At 48.8% G+C, this 15,436-nt stretch overlaps 6 protein-coding genes across 6 annotated transcripts; 3 read left to right on the forward strand and 3 right to left on the reverse strand.

The window, feature by feature from the left end:
• Positions 1-203: 203 nt before the first annotated feature.
• On the forward strand, positions 204-4,661 carry MGYG_07309 (intron-binding protein aquarius; the record flags this gene model as incomplete). Its single annotated transcript, XM_003170017.1, has 4 exons — positions 204-442; positions 505-605; positions 670-4,164; positions 4,243-4,661. The coding sequence occupies 4 exons, from the start codon at positions 204-206 to the stop codon at positions 4,659-4,661; spliced, it is 4,254 nt and encodes a 1,417-aa protein (XP_003170065.1).
• A 451-nt stretch (positions 4,662-5,112) lies between these two features.
• Positions 5,113-6,386, reverse strand: MGYG_07310 (PaaI-thioesterase; the record flags this gene model as incomplete). Its single annotated transcript, XM_003170018.1, has 9 exons — positions 5,113-5,170; positions 5,239-5,317; positions 5,541-5,591; positions 5,686-5,757; positions 5,830-5,872; positions 5,938-6,003; positions 6,179-6,191; positions 6,247-6,287; positions 6,360-6,386. 9 exons carry the CDS (start codon positions 6,384-6,386, stop codon positions 5,113-5,115), a joined length of 450 nt encoding a protein of 149 aa, XP_003170066.1.
• Positions 6,387-7,680: 1,294 nt separating this feature from the next.
• Positions 7,681-9,746, forward strand: MGYG_07311 (allantoin permease; the record flags this gene model as incomplete). Its single annotated transcript, XM_003170019.1, has 6 exons — positions 7,681-7,792; positions 7,869-7,930; positions 8,034-8,187; positions 8,272-9,284; positions 9,345-9,465; positions 9,535-9,746. 6 exons carry the CDS (start codon positions 7,681-7,683, stop codon positions 9,744-9,746), a joined length of 1,674 nt encoding a protein of 557 aa, XP_003170067.1.
• Positions 9,747-10,426: 680 nt separating this feature from the next.
• On the forward strand, positions 10,427-12,003 carry MGYG_07312 (TFIIH basal transcription factor complex p52 subunit; the record flags this gene model as incomplete). The annotated part of the gene is made up of 3 exons (XM_003170020.1): positions 10,427-10,550; positions 10,602-10,689; positions 10,761-12,003. The coding sequence occupies 3 exons, from the start codon at positions 10,427-10,429 to the stop codon at positions 12,001-12,003; spliced, it is 1,455 nt and encodes a 484-aa protein (XP_003170068.1).
• A 382-nt stretch (positions 12,004-12,385) lies between these two features.
• On the reverse strand, positions 12,386-13,911 carry MGYG_07313 (hypothetical protein; the record flags this gene model as incomplete). Its single annotated transcript, XM_003170021.1, has 2 exons — positions 12,386-12,781; positions 12,853-13,911. The coding sequence occupies 2 exons, from the start codon at positions 13,909-13,911 to the stop codon at positions 12,386-12,388; spliced, it is 1,455 nt and encodes a 484-aa protein (XP_003170069.1).
• Positions 13,912-14,319: 408 nt separating this feature from the next.
• Positions 14,320-15,309, reverse strand: MGYG_07314 (phenazine biosynthesis protein; the record flags this gene model as incomplete). Its single annotated transcript, XM_003170022.1, has 1 exon — positions 14,320-15,309. One exon carries the CDS (start codon positions 15,307-15,309, stop codon positions 14,320-14,322), a length of 990 nt encoding a protein of 329 aa, XP_003170070.1.
• Positions 15,310-15,436: the final 127 nt, after the last annotated feature.

Consider the following 15,436-nt stretch of genomic DNA (forward strand, 5'->3'; position numbering starts at 1 on the left):
AGTATATGTCGTTGCTTTCCCTTTTTCCCTCTTTGAGCTTTTTTGACTTGGAGCTTTGCCGCACATGATCCGTGCACCGCGCCAAAACTTCACCTAAAACTAACAAATAAATATCAAATCCAATTTGATTCTACGAACAACCGATGTACTGTCGTTTCCAGGTACCGCCGCGGAAATAACGAGGCGCAATTTCTTTCGCTGTAATGACTGAATTACAGATGCGCCCGGCAATGGCGCGTAACCCCGATGTCCGGCCGACAGTTAATGACTTCCAGGACGAGAATCCATGGGTGTCTCTAGCGAAAGCTCACTGGCTGAAGCCTAGCAAAGTGCGCAAAGCGAGGCCGGAGGTGATCAAGAATGAGATCTGGGATCCTTTGCAGCGTGATGGATTCCCTCTGCATTCACTTCTAATACTCGAAAATCTTCACATCCTTGAGAAGTACACTCACCCCCCGGAGCCCTATGGTTGATTGGTTGTTTGACTGACCTGCTTTCGCAAAGGTTTCTCTGGCCAACGTTTACGGAAGATGCGTCGAACTATCATATTATGTTAATTGCAGTCATTGTAGGGACAAAGAGAAGGGAGCATTTGCCTATTTGGAGTACGTTTACCCCCGAGAAACACATAGATGTTGAATCTATACCTAACACCATGTATCTATTTAGCCCATTTTTTTGATCGCCCTGCGGACTTTTCAATCCTCTTCAGACGTATACTCTCCATGAGCCTCAATGATACACTGCCTCTGCCTTCGAAAATACACCTCCTGTCCTTCATCATCGGTGCTTTTCAATCTCTTGAATGCAGCCAAATTCGAAAAGAGTGTGCTCCTCTGGTTTCGATAGCTATCTGGGACAACCTTTTTAGCAAGGAGGCGAGGGACAATTTACTTCATCAGTCAGGAGCATTGAAAAAGGCATGGCGATTGGCCAGTAAACGATATGACTCGGCAGACGAGCAAGGCAAATCAAGGATACGATTTGAAAGGTCATGGCTATACTCTATGCTCCTAAACTTTCTTAGGCGTATAAACCCAGCCCAAGGAGAACGTAATAGTGAAGATAATACCCGGTTTTGTGAGAGATTCCTTGAGCTATTGGTGGACCTTGAGAGCCAGCTCCCTACTCGACGATATGTGAATGAGCTTTTAAAGGACGTTAATATTTTGGCCGTTCTTCGCAAGAGCAAACTCTATAATGATGATAAAAATACTCTTTTCAGGGATTTTTATATTCTCCTACGACGGTTTATCAACTTCTCAATTGATGACCAAACCGGCCAGCATCAGTCAGCGCAAGATGCCTATAACATTCATTGTCAAGAGCTGGCACGGCTTCAAAGGACTGCGCTTAAACACTTCAAAGACGACTTAACGCTATTAGCATTAGCAAACTACGGATCACTTGAGCAACGGTCTGAGCTTGCAGAACATCTTCGCAGTATTGATGACACGCAATTAAAACAACTATGCCATCTTTTAGGATTCAGGACCTCTTATCCTGAGCACATTAATATCATACCTGACCGAGAACTCCTTCTAGAAATGCTCCTCTTGCATTTCGAATGGCGACCAACGTTTCAAGAAGCAACAGCGGATGTCAGCGTTCTCCCTACAGAGGATTCATTATATGACCCTGCCTTGGTTCGAAATGAAACATACGATGGCTCTAGGCCTCTCGCGATTCCAAAATTAAACCTTCAATATCTTAGTCTAGGAGACTTTTTGTGGAGGTCATTTCTTCTATATCGGTCTGAGTCTTTCTATGAGATTAAGAGCGACCTTGAATCTGTTATCAAACGAATGCAACCTAAAGCAGGACAGGATGGCAAGATTTCATTTGATGGGTTCTCCAGAATGGCTTTGCCGATTTCAAAGCCTGCTATAATCGATGTGGCCGAGGCACGAGTGGGATCTCTTCACCCAGCTTATGTTCGCTCGGAAATAACTCTCGAGGTTGGTCGACTCGGTGACACTATCCGACAAGAGTGGGAATCACTACGACCAGACGATGTTGTATTTTTGCTTTCAGTAACCCACCAAAAGACAGAACAGCCTGGTTTTGTTGCCAACCCACGATCCGAGTCTAAAGATAGTATTAGCATTTCGCATGTTCGAACTGCTACCGTGGTTCAAATTCTGGATGAAAATAGGCGCCAGCTACGGGACACATCACAAGGCAGGGCTAACGGATATCCCCAACGACCTCGTCTGAGAAGACTACTTGTGGATTTAGACGCAGTGTCTTACAAAGCTGACCTCGACAAAGTAAAAAAGGGGAAACCAGATATATACAGCTCCATAAACGTGCTTGTACGCCGAAAATCACGCGAGAACAACTTCCGACCTATCCTGGAGACAATGCGATCATTGACCATTACCGATGCAGAACTCCCATCTTGGCTCCAGGAGGTTTTCCTGGGATATGGAGATCCAACTGGGGCGAGATATACGGAGCTTGAAAATCGTGTGAAGTCGGTTGACTATCGGGACACCTTTCTTGACTGGCATCACCTTGTGGAGAGTTTCCCGGGGCAGAAAATCGAACCCCCTGAGGGATCTACAACCATCTTCGGACCTCCATATGTCCTTGAAATGGTTGACGAACCTCCAAAGGCTGAGACACTGAACCCTTCTAAGAAACGAAGAAGAGACCAGGCAGAGTCTGTACAGCCAAATTCCAATTCAATCAGAGTATCTACCTACAAACCTCCGAACCCTGGTCCTTATCCGATGGATGCCCCAAAACTCAATTACGTTCGATTTACTCCTGCTCAGGTTGAAGCCATCACCTCTGGGACTCAACCAGGGTTAACGGTGATAGTTGGCCCTCCAGGAACTGGAAAAACGGATGTGATCACCCAGATAATCAATAACATCTACCATAACTTCCCTCAGGAGCGTACTTTGCTTATAGCCCACAGCAACCAGGCCCTTAACCAACTATTCCAGAAGATTGTTGCTTTGGATATCGACGAACGCCATTTACTTCGTCTTGGCCATGGCGAGGAGGAGCTAGAGACAGAGTCCAACTTTGGGAAGTTTGGCCGAGTTGAGTCTTTCCTTGAGAATCGAGTAAAGTTCCTCGCGGAGGTTGACCGTCTCGCAGCTTCAATTGGAGCTGAAGGAGCCCATGGAAGTACCTGTGAAACTGCTGGGTATTTTGATACTGTCTATATACGACCAGCATGGATCAAATTCTGGGATAAGGCACGCTCCGAGGGTTCTAAAAACGAAGATATTATTCAGTGCTTCCCTTTCCATAACTTTTTCTCCAATGCCCCTCAGCCGGTATTCCCGACGGATGCCTCGAAAGATACGCTCATTGACATTGCTGAAGGTTGTGAGCGACATATAAGGAAACTCTTCTCTGAACTGGAAGATATACGGCCATTTGAGATTCTACGACAACAGCGAGATAAGGCAAATTACCTACTAATCAAAGAGGCCAGGATTATTGCCATGACCTCCACCCACGCCGCTATGAGACGACAGGAGATTTCTGACCTGGGCTTCCACTATGACAGCGTAGTCATGGAGGAAGCGGCACAAATCACAGAAATTGAAAGCGTAATCCCGTGCATGATGCAGAAGACAAGAAACGGAGAATTCCCCCTGAAGAGGATTGTGCTGTGTGGCGACCACTTGCAGAATTCGCCAATTGTCCAGAACATTGCATTCCGTCAGTACGCCAATTTCGAACAAACGCTATTCCTACGGTTGGTGAGGCTAGGTGTGCCTACGATTAGCCTCGATCAGCAGGGTCGAGCCCGCGCCTCCATTGCAGAACTGTTCAAATGGCGGTATGAGAAACTGGGCAATCTCCCCATCATCGAGAGCCAGGAGGAGTTCAAACTTGCCAACGCCGGTTTCCGCTATGACTACCAGCTCATCAATGTGCCAGACTACCAGGGCCAAGGTGAAAGAGAGCCAACTCCTCACTTCATCCAGAATCTCGGCGAGGCTGAATATGCAGTTGGAATATACCAGTATATGCGATTGCTGGGGTATCCTGCATCGAAGATCTCTATTCTAGCGACATATGCAGGGCAGAGGGCATTGATCAGGGATGTCCTTAGCCATAGGTGTGCAAAGAACTCGCTTTTCGGTATGCCCAAAATAGTCACAACGGTAGACAAATACCAAGGCGAGCAGAATGACTGTAAGTGCTCATTGACAACAGTATACTTTTTAACTTCGACTGTTTCCCGCTAATTTCGCTTTACTTTTCGTCTTCTAGACATCATTCTCTCTCTGACCCGCACTAAGTCTGTGGGCTACCTGCGAGACGTACGACGGTTGACTGTAGCACTATCACGAGCACGTCTAGGCCTTTACATTCTCGGCCGTCGAGAGGTGTTTGAATCCTGCTTTGAACTCAAGCCTGCGTTTGATATCTTGGCTCAACGTCCGGATAAGCTGATGCTTATGCCGAACGAGACGTTCCCAGCAACAAGGGCTGTCGATGCCGCAGACAACGAGGGCACTCCTATGGAGAACCTCGAGCACCTGGGCCAGTATGTATTCGAGATGACTCAGGCCAAAGTGAAGGCCCTTGGGGTCGAGACGACTGTTACTGAGGCTGGCGATGGAAACGACGTGCCAGCAGGAGAGTCCGATGATGAAGACGATACTGCACGTGAAGGCGCAATTGAGTAGTAGGCATGGCACTTTGGTGTTTAGTTACTAGGTATTTGTTTGGACTGTGATTTTTCTTTTCTTACATGTATGAACAAGAGCTATATTCTCGCGAGTGATCGATCACCCACGCACGACCAAAACTCATTATGGAATAACTAACGGGTATTTACTTTTACGTTTATCCTGCAAGTGAGTTATGCTTTTAGCCAATCTCCTATGTGTTAATTAGATAGGTACACCCTGTTTATTGGCCCTGTCAGCCGTGTTCCGAAAATTTCAACGGTCAAGGAAGGACCAGCTAGAAGCATTTTCAATGTCCAAGAGCCGTCTCCCAGGATTCACTAGAAGAGTCTATCTAACCAAACAGAGGTGAAACGGTTAGAAAGTATCAAGGGGCAAGAGGCCTGCGAGGTACTCACTTTCGAGGCTTCTGGAAGAAATAACCAACTAGCCAGTGAGCGCTCAAAGATCAGGGCTTCTTTTGTTCGATGATGTTTCTCGGGTCCCTGAAGGCTTGGGCGATGTACCTATCACGAAAGGCGTAAGCGAACATTCCAGCCCGCCTTGCATCGAACAACCGCCTTCTGAGCCTTACTTTGTGTGGCTGCCCCTTGCCACAATTTCATCTGCCTTGTTGGTGAATTTTATGTTTGTGTAGGCTAATTTGTTGCCAACTGGAACCGTCGTTAGATTCCTAAGAAGCACTCCCGTCTCGCCAAAAGTTGCCCAATGATATATGATATCTGCATCCAGCCACAATGCTGTGGTTTGTTCAGGCGGAAAGAAGATCGACGGACTTACACTTATCGCACGTTACCTCCTAGAACGTTTAGTTAGAACGAGGGCCCAGGCCTTTTTTCTTCTTGAGGATGTGTACTTATGTGTAGTAGAGATCACCTACCGCTAGGATCTTATCGCCAACTTTGCCGCCTGAGCCTAGATATGTGACTGGTAGGTAAATGTTAGTTAAGTTAGTTAGTTACCCAGGGCTCAAAGCGTTCGCATCTGAATGGCGCAGATGTCGTATGACTAGTTAAGTTACCGTTCAAGTCAGTAGATACGCCAGTCGCAAAAAGGCCATGAGAAGCGACGGCAAGCGAGCCTCCGAGATCCACTAGATACACACGCTCATGTTATAAAAGCGTGCCAGGCAGAGCGAGTGAACAGAAGAGAAGGACAAGCGCACCCATGCTGGCGATTGTTCCTCCATGTAGAATGCCCAATCGGTTCTGAGGCAGACGAGCATCGATCAGCATGACAGTCCCGCCCATCGTGTTAGAAGACTGCCGCATACCGTATGTTCCTTTTGCACATCCAGCTCAAAATGAACCGTCCCTGGACGAGCAGCGGTGATGCGTAGCTACGTCAACAACAGAGCAGATCAGCATCTCTTGTAACAACCCTTCCACCCCCTTAGGAGAAGGATATCAGGGTGTTCACGCCGGCGAAGAGAGACCCTGCGCTCTACCCCCGCCCCGGCCCTTCAATGTCTGATGAACATGCAAGAAAAGCACGTCATGAGAGACAAAACGTACATTGTCCAGTAGCCTGCGCATCTCTCGTTAGTCCGTGTATCCACGTAGAGCAGGTAGCCCGTCCATACCTTGGTTCCAGTCCTGAGGTCGCCCGGAAGTTCGCCCACACCTAGAGGCCAGCCAACCGGGTGAGCGTGGGAAACGACCAAACAAGAGCCCTGGTCCGCAGGTGGCTAGTTACCGAGTTCACAAACTTCAGCGTGGCCATCGTCTCGTCTTGCTCCTCTACTTAGGAATGCTTCTAGTGCTGTCCGTCTGTCCGTCCGTCGTGTCTGCTCTACACGGAGTAAACATGGCCCCTTGTCCTCACTTTATGCACCTCGCCGGACATCTTATATCGCTGACTAAGCCTTCTTCACACGCAGCCGGGTTTAAAAGCTGGCTGGCAGGGGGGACAAGCAAGAGAAGACAAGACCGACGAGAGCGACAAGCTGCTGTACTCCGGCCTTCTTCTGCACCATGGTCGGTTTTAAGATTACTCCATACTCGTACGTGCATAAAACTACTCCGTACTGTCTCCATCACCGGCGCTAGCCTCTGAGACAGGCGTGTCGTTCGCGGTTTGTTGACTGACCGCAGACAGAGGGACAGGCAGACAGACAGACGGACAGAAGACGGACTCGATGACGGCCTGAAGCTGGCGCAAACCGCAAAGACGAAACACGAAGGCTGCTCGCAGACCAGAAACACGGCCAGCTGCCGATCCAGGCTTCACTTGCGCTCTCTCTTTGCGACCAGGAATCGGTCCCCTGTCGACGGGAGAAGGCGGCCAAGACGCCTATTAACTTACCGTCCGGACTTCGCGCAGGCAGCTTTTTTAGCTGGGAGAACCGTCCAGCTGTAAAATGAAAATGGACCTCGGGCTTGCCATAACCACTTACTTACATACACAAGTCCCCTCTCCATCTATATCAGCGCCTGATATAGCTAGGAGTCGTGGTTAGCGAGCCTGGGTGGCTGCTGTGAGGCCGCAGAAGCAAGAAAGCAAGCAAGCGAAAAACACCTGCCAGCGCCATCCAACACGCGCCTTTGGGGGCCTTTTATAGCTAGATACAGCCCGTCATTGGCTTCTGCTCGCTGCAAGCCCAGCCGGACGGAACGGAAGAGAGCTCTCTCCTCTTTTTTCCTTCGCTTGCTTCCCCCATGTCGGTGGCTTCCGCGCCGCGGGAACCGTATATACTTAAACTAAATCGAACTAGAACTGCTATGGAACCCGAAGTTTCTGCAGGCCATTATTAAAATTCCAAGCTACCTTTCTGCTGCTAGCGAGTTAAAGCTGGTTGGTGTTGCCATTATCTCACCCCTGCTTTTTTTGACCAAAAAAAGGTGGATGTGCTAGATAAGTACGAGGTTAACACAAAGGGACCGCTTGCTTGGGAGGATACATACATATATATATATATAACTATCGACCGGCCACTCCCCTCGCCCGGATGGTTTCGTCTTTTCTCTCCAGGCGCCTCCTTTCGACCCACTGAGACACAGAGAAAGTCCATGAAAAGATGTCTTCTTTCCTGCAGCGACTGGAAGTCCCCCATCCGCCTGGGCAGCCTCGCCCGACATGGCTGCTGAACAACGACATCAAGCCCATCGAAAAGGCCCGGCGCACATGGAGTACGTTGAAAGGAGATACGATAGCCCTGTCGGGTTGACTCCGGAGAAAGTGACTCGCACTAACAGTTTCCTATAGGCTGGTATGAGTACTTCTCGTTCTGGTGCGTTGGTGCTTTCAATATCACCAATTTCCAGCTGGTAAGGGAACCTTTTTCTTTGATCAATCGACAGGAACAGGGAGGTTATTATGTCAATCGGAAGAAGAAACAGAAACTAACGGGTTATTCTTCCTTTACGGCAGGGCTCTGCTCTTCTTGCAACAGGCCTTAACTGGTGGCAAACGACGGTTGCGACTCTAATTGGCCATATTCTGGCTGCTGTGCTCATAGTCATCACCAGCTTTCCCGGACTCGAATATCACATCTCATTCCCGGTTGCTATGCGCATTAGCTGGGGTGAGTAACTAACCACCTTTGAACAATCATCGCCAACGGCCAGAGCATCAGTTCCAATTTCTGACTCCTCATTTTTTCTCTCAGGTTTCTATGGATCTACATTTGTTGTTCTAAACCGCATTTTACTCTCGATTGTCTGGTTCGGCGTCCAGTCATGGCAGGGCGGGCAGATGGCATACGTCTGCATCCGTGCCATCTGGCCCAGCATCGACCGCATACCCAACACCATTCCCGCTAGTACCGGCATGACACTGCCCATGTTCGTTGGATTCATCATCTTTTCGCTCATACAAATCCCGTTCTTGATTCTCGGCCCTGGCCGGCTGAGGTACATGCTACATGTCGGTGCCATCGGCGGCTTTATCTGCCAGCTCGTCCTTGTGTCCTGGGCTGGCGGCACCAAGGGCTCGCAGGGCTTTGGAGAGATTCTTGATAGCACAAACAAACTCAGTGGCAGCAATGCAGGCTGGATGTTCCTCCTCGGCATTGGCTCAACCATGTCCAGTATCACTGCCGGTACCCTCAGTATCGGTGACTACACTCGGTTTGCCAAAAAACCGTCTGACGGAATCTGGTCCCAGGCAATGGGAGCATTTCCCGTCTGGTTAGCAAATGTCATAGGCATGTTGACCATCGCAGCAACTCAGAAGCGCTTCGGATCTGCTCTATGGAGCGTTGCCAGCCTGTTAATGGCCATCCAGGACGCTGATCCCAGCTCCAAGACCCGTGTCGGTATCTTCTTCTGCGCCTTTGTGTTTGGCATCACACAGCTAGTACTCAATATCTCGGGCAATTCCTTCTGCGGAGGCACCGATATGTCCGCGTTGTTCCCGAAGTACATCAATATCCGACGTGGACAAGCCCTGACTGCTATTCTCGGCACCGTGATCAATCCCTGGTACCTTTTGAGCGGTGCTATTGTTTTCATCTCGGTGCTGTCTTCCTACGTTGTCTTCCTACAGCCATTCGTCGGAATTGCCGCAGCCCACTACTTTATCATCCAAAAACGACGAATCAAGGTACCGGACCTTTATATTACCGGAAACCAGTCTATATACTGGTATGACTTTGGTGTGAACTGGAGGACAGTCCTTGCGGTAAGCCGCCTTCCAAGAATCAATTCCATTCCAGTTTTTTATACTAATTTATCTGTTCAGTGGCTCGTCGGAGTAATTCCTCACTTGCCCGGCATGGTACACTCAGTGAACCCAAAGCTCCCCGTCACGGATGGCGCATCTCACCTCTATTATATTGCCTCCATAACCGGTTTCTTTATCCGTAAGTTCACTTCATCTTCACCACGGAGGGAGCTATCAACAATCGGGCTTTGCTAACTCAATATTATAGCCTTTACCGTCTCGATTGCGCTTGATTATCTTGTACCCGTCAAGGCGCAGAAAGATTTCATCCAGTCCGTGTCTATACGGGAAGCTCAAGACATCGCCAGCGAGATGGCTGAGTCAAACGAGAAGTCTGCCGATGGTGCAGCGCATCTCAATACAGACAGGGAGAGCAGTGTTGAGCACAAGATTCCGGAGACCAATTCACACTCTGTCTAATAATATCATACCTTTATCAAGGCTCAACTTTTTTATGCGATTTCCCTTTTCTGTTTAAGCGACTAGAACTAGTTATTTGATGAGCGTCATCTTCGCTAGAATTCACCACTGAGAGTGACTCAGAGAACCTTTCCCTCCGATACATTAATTAATACACACCATGTTCTGATGTATCCATGGATGTAAATCCAACAGCTCTAATATCCTAACAACATCTTCCTCGTATACCTACTAGCTGGCCTCTATCATGGGTTCTCAGCCCCTAGAGATCAGCAGCCTCCTAGTCACGCCGAACAATCCGGCCAGCGATCGATCCAACAGGGGCCTTGGATAGGTTTGATATCCTCAAGAGGCCCACTCAAAACGTTGGCAGCACTATTATATCCGGCCTACATGGTGATCTGGTCTTCGGATTTACATCCGTTCATTACATTCGTCCTACCAATACTCAATTTTCAATTCTAAATTCTCAACTCGCTGTTGCTTTTATAGATGTAGATAGGTTTGTATTATGTAATCAGTGACTGCATGTCTGCCTGTTAACTAGCTAAATAATCTTTGCGACTTCAAAAGCGACGCAGTTAACACAGTTAATTCTAGCTGCGATAGCACTATACCCGCTATGGTAGATTGAGAAGGCAATCTGTACGGCAGAGCGTTTATCTGCCCAGCTGTACAAGATGGCGGCCGTGCCTTTCCGGCCGTTGGAGTACCTGGAAGGCCGTCCAGGCACTACATTCCTCAAGCTCTACCAGCAGCCCTCGACAGCCCTAGCGGTATTTCGAAGGATGCTGCCGCACCTCGGTATGGCTTAGCTTGAGAGGTTATAATAATATTTACTAATAGGTTTGGTAGCGAAATGCTTCGTGATGGCACTGCTATACCTTAAGGATCCTCTGCCAGCAACTGAGCTAGAGCTATGGGTGAGGTCAGACAGCAGACGGTATATATTGTCTTTGGCCGCAGATGAGAATTACAGAACACCTGCTAACATGAGCTCCGGCATTGCAATAGTGAACGAGATAATTCGCTCTCGATCCTTGGTCGTCTACATATCCTCTCTAGCACAACGTCCTCAAGCCATGTTCGCGCATACATGGTCACCGAGCCATTTTCTACCTCCTTGCGGCAAGCGCTCATGGGAGAAGACCAAAAGGGCTCATTTGGAGTTATATCAGTGACTCCCGATAAGTATCCAGTCTCCGTCGCGGATTTAGACGAATATGCAAGACAGCAGTGGGAGGCTGTGCTTGGGTACATGGTTGGGATGAGCTCTTTGAGCGGAGGAAGGGAAACTATCACGTTGAGCAAAGGTGTCAAACAGCTTCTCCAAGCCTGCCATCTAGTGGAAATCCGGGATCGAAGAGTCGAAATCACAAAAGAGGGTTTTGCTTTTGTTTTACAAGACGTCAACACTCAGGTCTGGCATATACTCATCCTCTACGTTGAGAACGCAGAAGCTATAGGAATGGAAAGCGTCGAAGTGCTCTCGTTTATTTTCTTGCTTAGCAGCCTCGAGCTCGGCCAGTCTTATGAGAAAAAGAACCTCACACCTACGCAGCTTCGGACACTTGCTGATCTCACTGATTTTGGCATTGTTTACCAGCACACACCCGCTTCTGGGTCCACTCGGTTTTACCCTACCCGACTAGCCACAACGCTTACTTCTGACTCTCTGGCCATGTCAGGCCCAATATCAGGAGAACCTACTGTCCCTGCCGCCGCTGCAGGTGCCACAACAGCCGGCGATGCTGGCACCGGATTCATCATCGTCGAAACAAACTACCGTTTATATGCATACACATCATCGCCTCTACAGATATCTCTCATCTCCCTCTTTACAACGCTAAAATTCCGATTTCCCAATCTTATAACAGGCAAAATAACCCGCCAATCTGTCCGTCGAGCCATCGAAATGGGCATCACTGCTGACCAGATCGTGTCATATCTCACCACACATGCCCATCCTCAAATGCGCAAAACCAAGAAATCTACTACAAACGTTTCTTCGACAGTCTTGCCGCCTACAGTTGTCGATCAAATACGGCTTTGGCAGCTAGAACGAGATCGAATCAAAGCAACATCAGGCTTCCTCTTCAAGGAGTTCGACACTTTTGCGGAGTTTGAAGCCCCATGCAAATATGCCGAGGAAATCGGGGTCCTGGTTTGGAGGTCTGATTCGAGGCGGATGTTTTTTGTTACCAGGCATGAACAGGTTGCTGCGTTTCTACGTAGTAGAGCGGCATCAAGGGGCTAATAATGAGTTACCGTGCTCCAACTTCTCACGATGATATCATTTGTTAATGGAGGAAAATTAGGGTAAGCATTAGGTTTATGATGGCGCACATGGAATCAAACTGATGTACGGAGTATTGTCTGTTCAAATAACCACTTGAAGCAGGGCTAACTATGAGTCATCCTTTTTTACCCTCTTCTCATCTCCCCCTAATTTTTTTTATCCTTTTCCCTACTTTCCTCTTTTTTTTTTCTCATTGTTATTTCATGAAAAGCATCAATTCGTCACCAGTATCTTTCGAAGCTCCCGAATGTACAAATGTCAACTACAGCTTTGAACCACCGATGCTTCTGATGCTGCACCATTTGTGTATGGTAGCCGTGTCTCCACGCGCTGGAATTCCCTATCCGAAGCTCTTTTTGACAGAGCGAAGAATATCCATGACACCGGCTTCACTCTTTCCACCCTCTTTTTCGGGCTTGGGGCAACCCTTCTCGATTTCCGTGGCAAAGCGCTGGGAGAATTTGCGGCCGAAACGTCGAGAATAGGCGGCTTTAAATTCAGCCAAGCTGGCACTCGCTTCAGACGTAAGACAGGCTCTCTCCAAGACCATGAAGGCCCGCTTGATATAGTAGTCATCCAGGTTGACGGACATTGGAGCTTTCCCTTCGAGGGTGTTGCCGGAGATTCCATATCCGGTGAAAGGGTCAGGCTTGTTGAATGCCCCCTCATAATGGAAACTGTTTGACAAAGTGACTAGTCTTCCGAGCCAGTAACCGTATGGCTTCGCAACTCTGACCTTTCAAATAGAATTCCTCGTTAGCTTCGTGTTGGAGTGTGATAGGGGATGTCAATGAAGGTTCCACTTACTACTTTGATATCAACGATGTCACTAGAAGCTGGGACTTCGACGGAGGCAATGCGTTGGGAAACACGCCCGAACCTATCGACAGATAAGGTGTCTGCTTCAGCGTCCTCGCAGTAGCACTTGGCCCCTTTACGGGCGGGGTACGTTGAAGGCTCAACTTCAAAATCCGACTTTCGATGAATATCCCCCATAGTCTTGCTCTTGGGGAGTTGGCGCGGAGTCACTAGGTTTGGCTTGCGGCTGAATGCTTCGACGGACCCCTTTTCGCAGTCATCAATCATTTGCTGCATGTCCTTTGGCATTTGCATAGTGGTGGTATTGTATCCCTCATTCTCAGCAAGAGAATTGAGTGGAGGGCCGGACGACTGCTGGGCTGCAATACTCTCCGGCCATGGAAAGTAGCGAGAAGCCGACTTAGGCAGTGGAAGGCCCGTCTTGTAATTCGCCTTGATGGTGGACTGAGAGGAGGTATCAGAAACCGACTCAGGTGAAGGGTTTAAGGGGGCCTCGTTAGCCTGGCTCTCCTTTTCTTTCATATCGGCAGTTCCACGCAAAGCCTTTAAGTCCTTATACCCGATAAAAGGCTTTACGCCTGACTGAGAACGTGTCTGGTTCTCCTTCTGGTCGTCGCCTGATAATGGCCAGCGCAGAGTGGTGTTGGAATTAGTAGCAGTTTGGACTGGCTTTGGAATGTTGGAAGTCGTTCCACGGGCCAAGTACTTTGGCAACGGAGGCAGGGGAGGCTCAGGGGACTTCACCCGGGCAGACTGGAGCCCCAAGGACTGCTTCGAATTAATGGTACCCTTGGAACGGACTGGAAGTGAGCTGCTCCTAGTACTTGCTCGTGATGCTGCCGCACCTGGAACGACGGGCTTTATATTACCCTCTGCTTCGTCTGGAGGACGACGGATCAGTGGCTGCAACGCGGCTCGAGCAAAGTGATGGAAGGAGCCCGCTAAAGACGATTTCCTGCCAGACTTCCCGGCCTCCTTGTCTCCCTGGAGCAGAGGGCGCGAGGAAGTAGGGGACGGGGTCCCCCGCAAATACCGAGATCGAGGCATCTTCCCCCTTATCCCAGTTGCTTTATCTGGAGGGATAATGGCCTCTTCCAGCCCTGATACTGTTAATTTGACAAAATAGTAGTGCTACACAAGGTACAAGTGTGAAGGAGGAAGTTGTTGTAGGTGAGAGAAAGATAAAAGGAATAAAGAAGAGAAGTTTTTATATCAGTTCCTTGTCAGGACAGAAAATGGCAAAAGTAGGACGCTGTATTTGTGGCACGCTTTGGGCGACATAAGCATGCGTAACGCAGTAGAAGGGAAGTATATAAAAAGTAGGGCTAGCCGGTTATCTAGTCTGGCCATGGCTAGAGTTATAGCCATGGTCGCTGGAAGGAAATGCCCATCTTTTTGTATATTATAGCAGTTGAGGTCCTTTAGGAATACACAAAAACGTAAACCTCTTTCTCTCTATTCACTGCTTGTCAAGATTGTCCCTTCAGCCACTTTCACAGCGCTTCCCTGGAGGTAGACGGCGTTAATTTCCTTCTTGCTGTCTTTAAGAACCACCTGGAGCCCTATCTCGCTTCTCTTCCCCATCTCAACACCCTGGATGATGGTGTAGCTTTCCTTGCCCTTTGCAATTATCTCAGGATCGGTCAGTGTGAGGTAGGAAGCTAGTCCACTAGCGGCACTGCCGGTAGCAGCATCCTCCAAGTTTCCTGCCATCATCCTGGAACGAATGACCTTTTTCTGAAGCTCTTCATCCCAGACGTTCCGAACGTAGAAATAGACTGAGACATGGCCCTCGACATCCCAGCCCTCATCTAAGTAACCGCCAGCTGCTACCCCCTTGGCTGGGATAGATTCAGTGGCTGTTGTGACCTGAGCTAGTGCTTCGAGACTGGGAAGGTGAACATGCACTGCTGTCATCCCTTTGACAATGGAGACCACAGGGAAGCCGGTTTGGTATGCTTGAGCGTCTAGTGAATTTTCTAGGCTGGGATGGAGTCTCAGCAGTTCCGAGAGTGGCATCCTGGTGGAATGAATTCGCACATTATGCGGGATTGAAGCAGAGACTTGGTTTGGGTTCTCTGGTACTAAAGAAATTGGTATATTTCCAGCCTTAGTGGTGAGGGAGGTTGGTTTCTCCGGTTGTTCTGCAGAAGCTTGATCCTTCGAGTGAACTAGTAGCCACGATGCGGCGCCAATTGTTGGATGGCCGGCAAATGGAAGCTCCTGTTCGGTTGTGAATATGTCTATCTTCCGGGGCTGGCTAGGGTCAGAGTTCGCCGGATGAAAGAAGATCGTCTCTGAATAGTTAAATTCTGTGGCCAGCGTCTGTTTCTGCTCCTGGGTAATCTGGTTGGAGTCTGAGAGGAAGACGACGGCCAAGGCGTTACCCTTGAACCGCTTGCTGGTAAACACATCCAGCGTCACGTACTTCAAAGAGGCGGACATTTTGACAATCGTTAAAGTAATATACCGCAGAAACGAAAGAACGCTGCTCCTGGTAATGGCCAAATATATATGCAGAGAGTGAATGTCGTTGATTGGTAATGTTCGTGGGATTTCTCGTATCTCGCCG

The sequence above is a fragment of the Nannizzia gypsea genome, genomic scaffold, assembly GCF_000150975.2.
Source record: "Nannizzia gypsea CBS 118893 supercont1.7 genomic scaffold, whole genome shotgun sequence".
Taxonomy (NCBI): Eukaryota; Fungi; Ascomycota; class Eurotiomycetes; order Onygenales; family Arthrodermataceae; genus Nannizzia; species Nannizzia gypsea.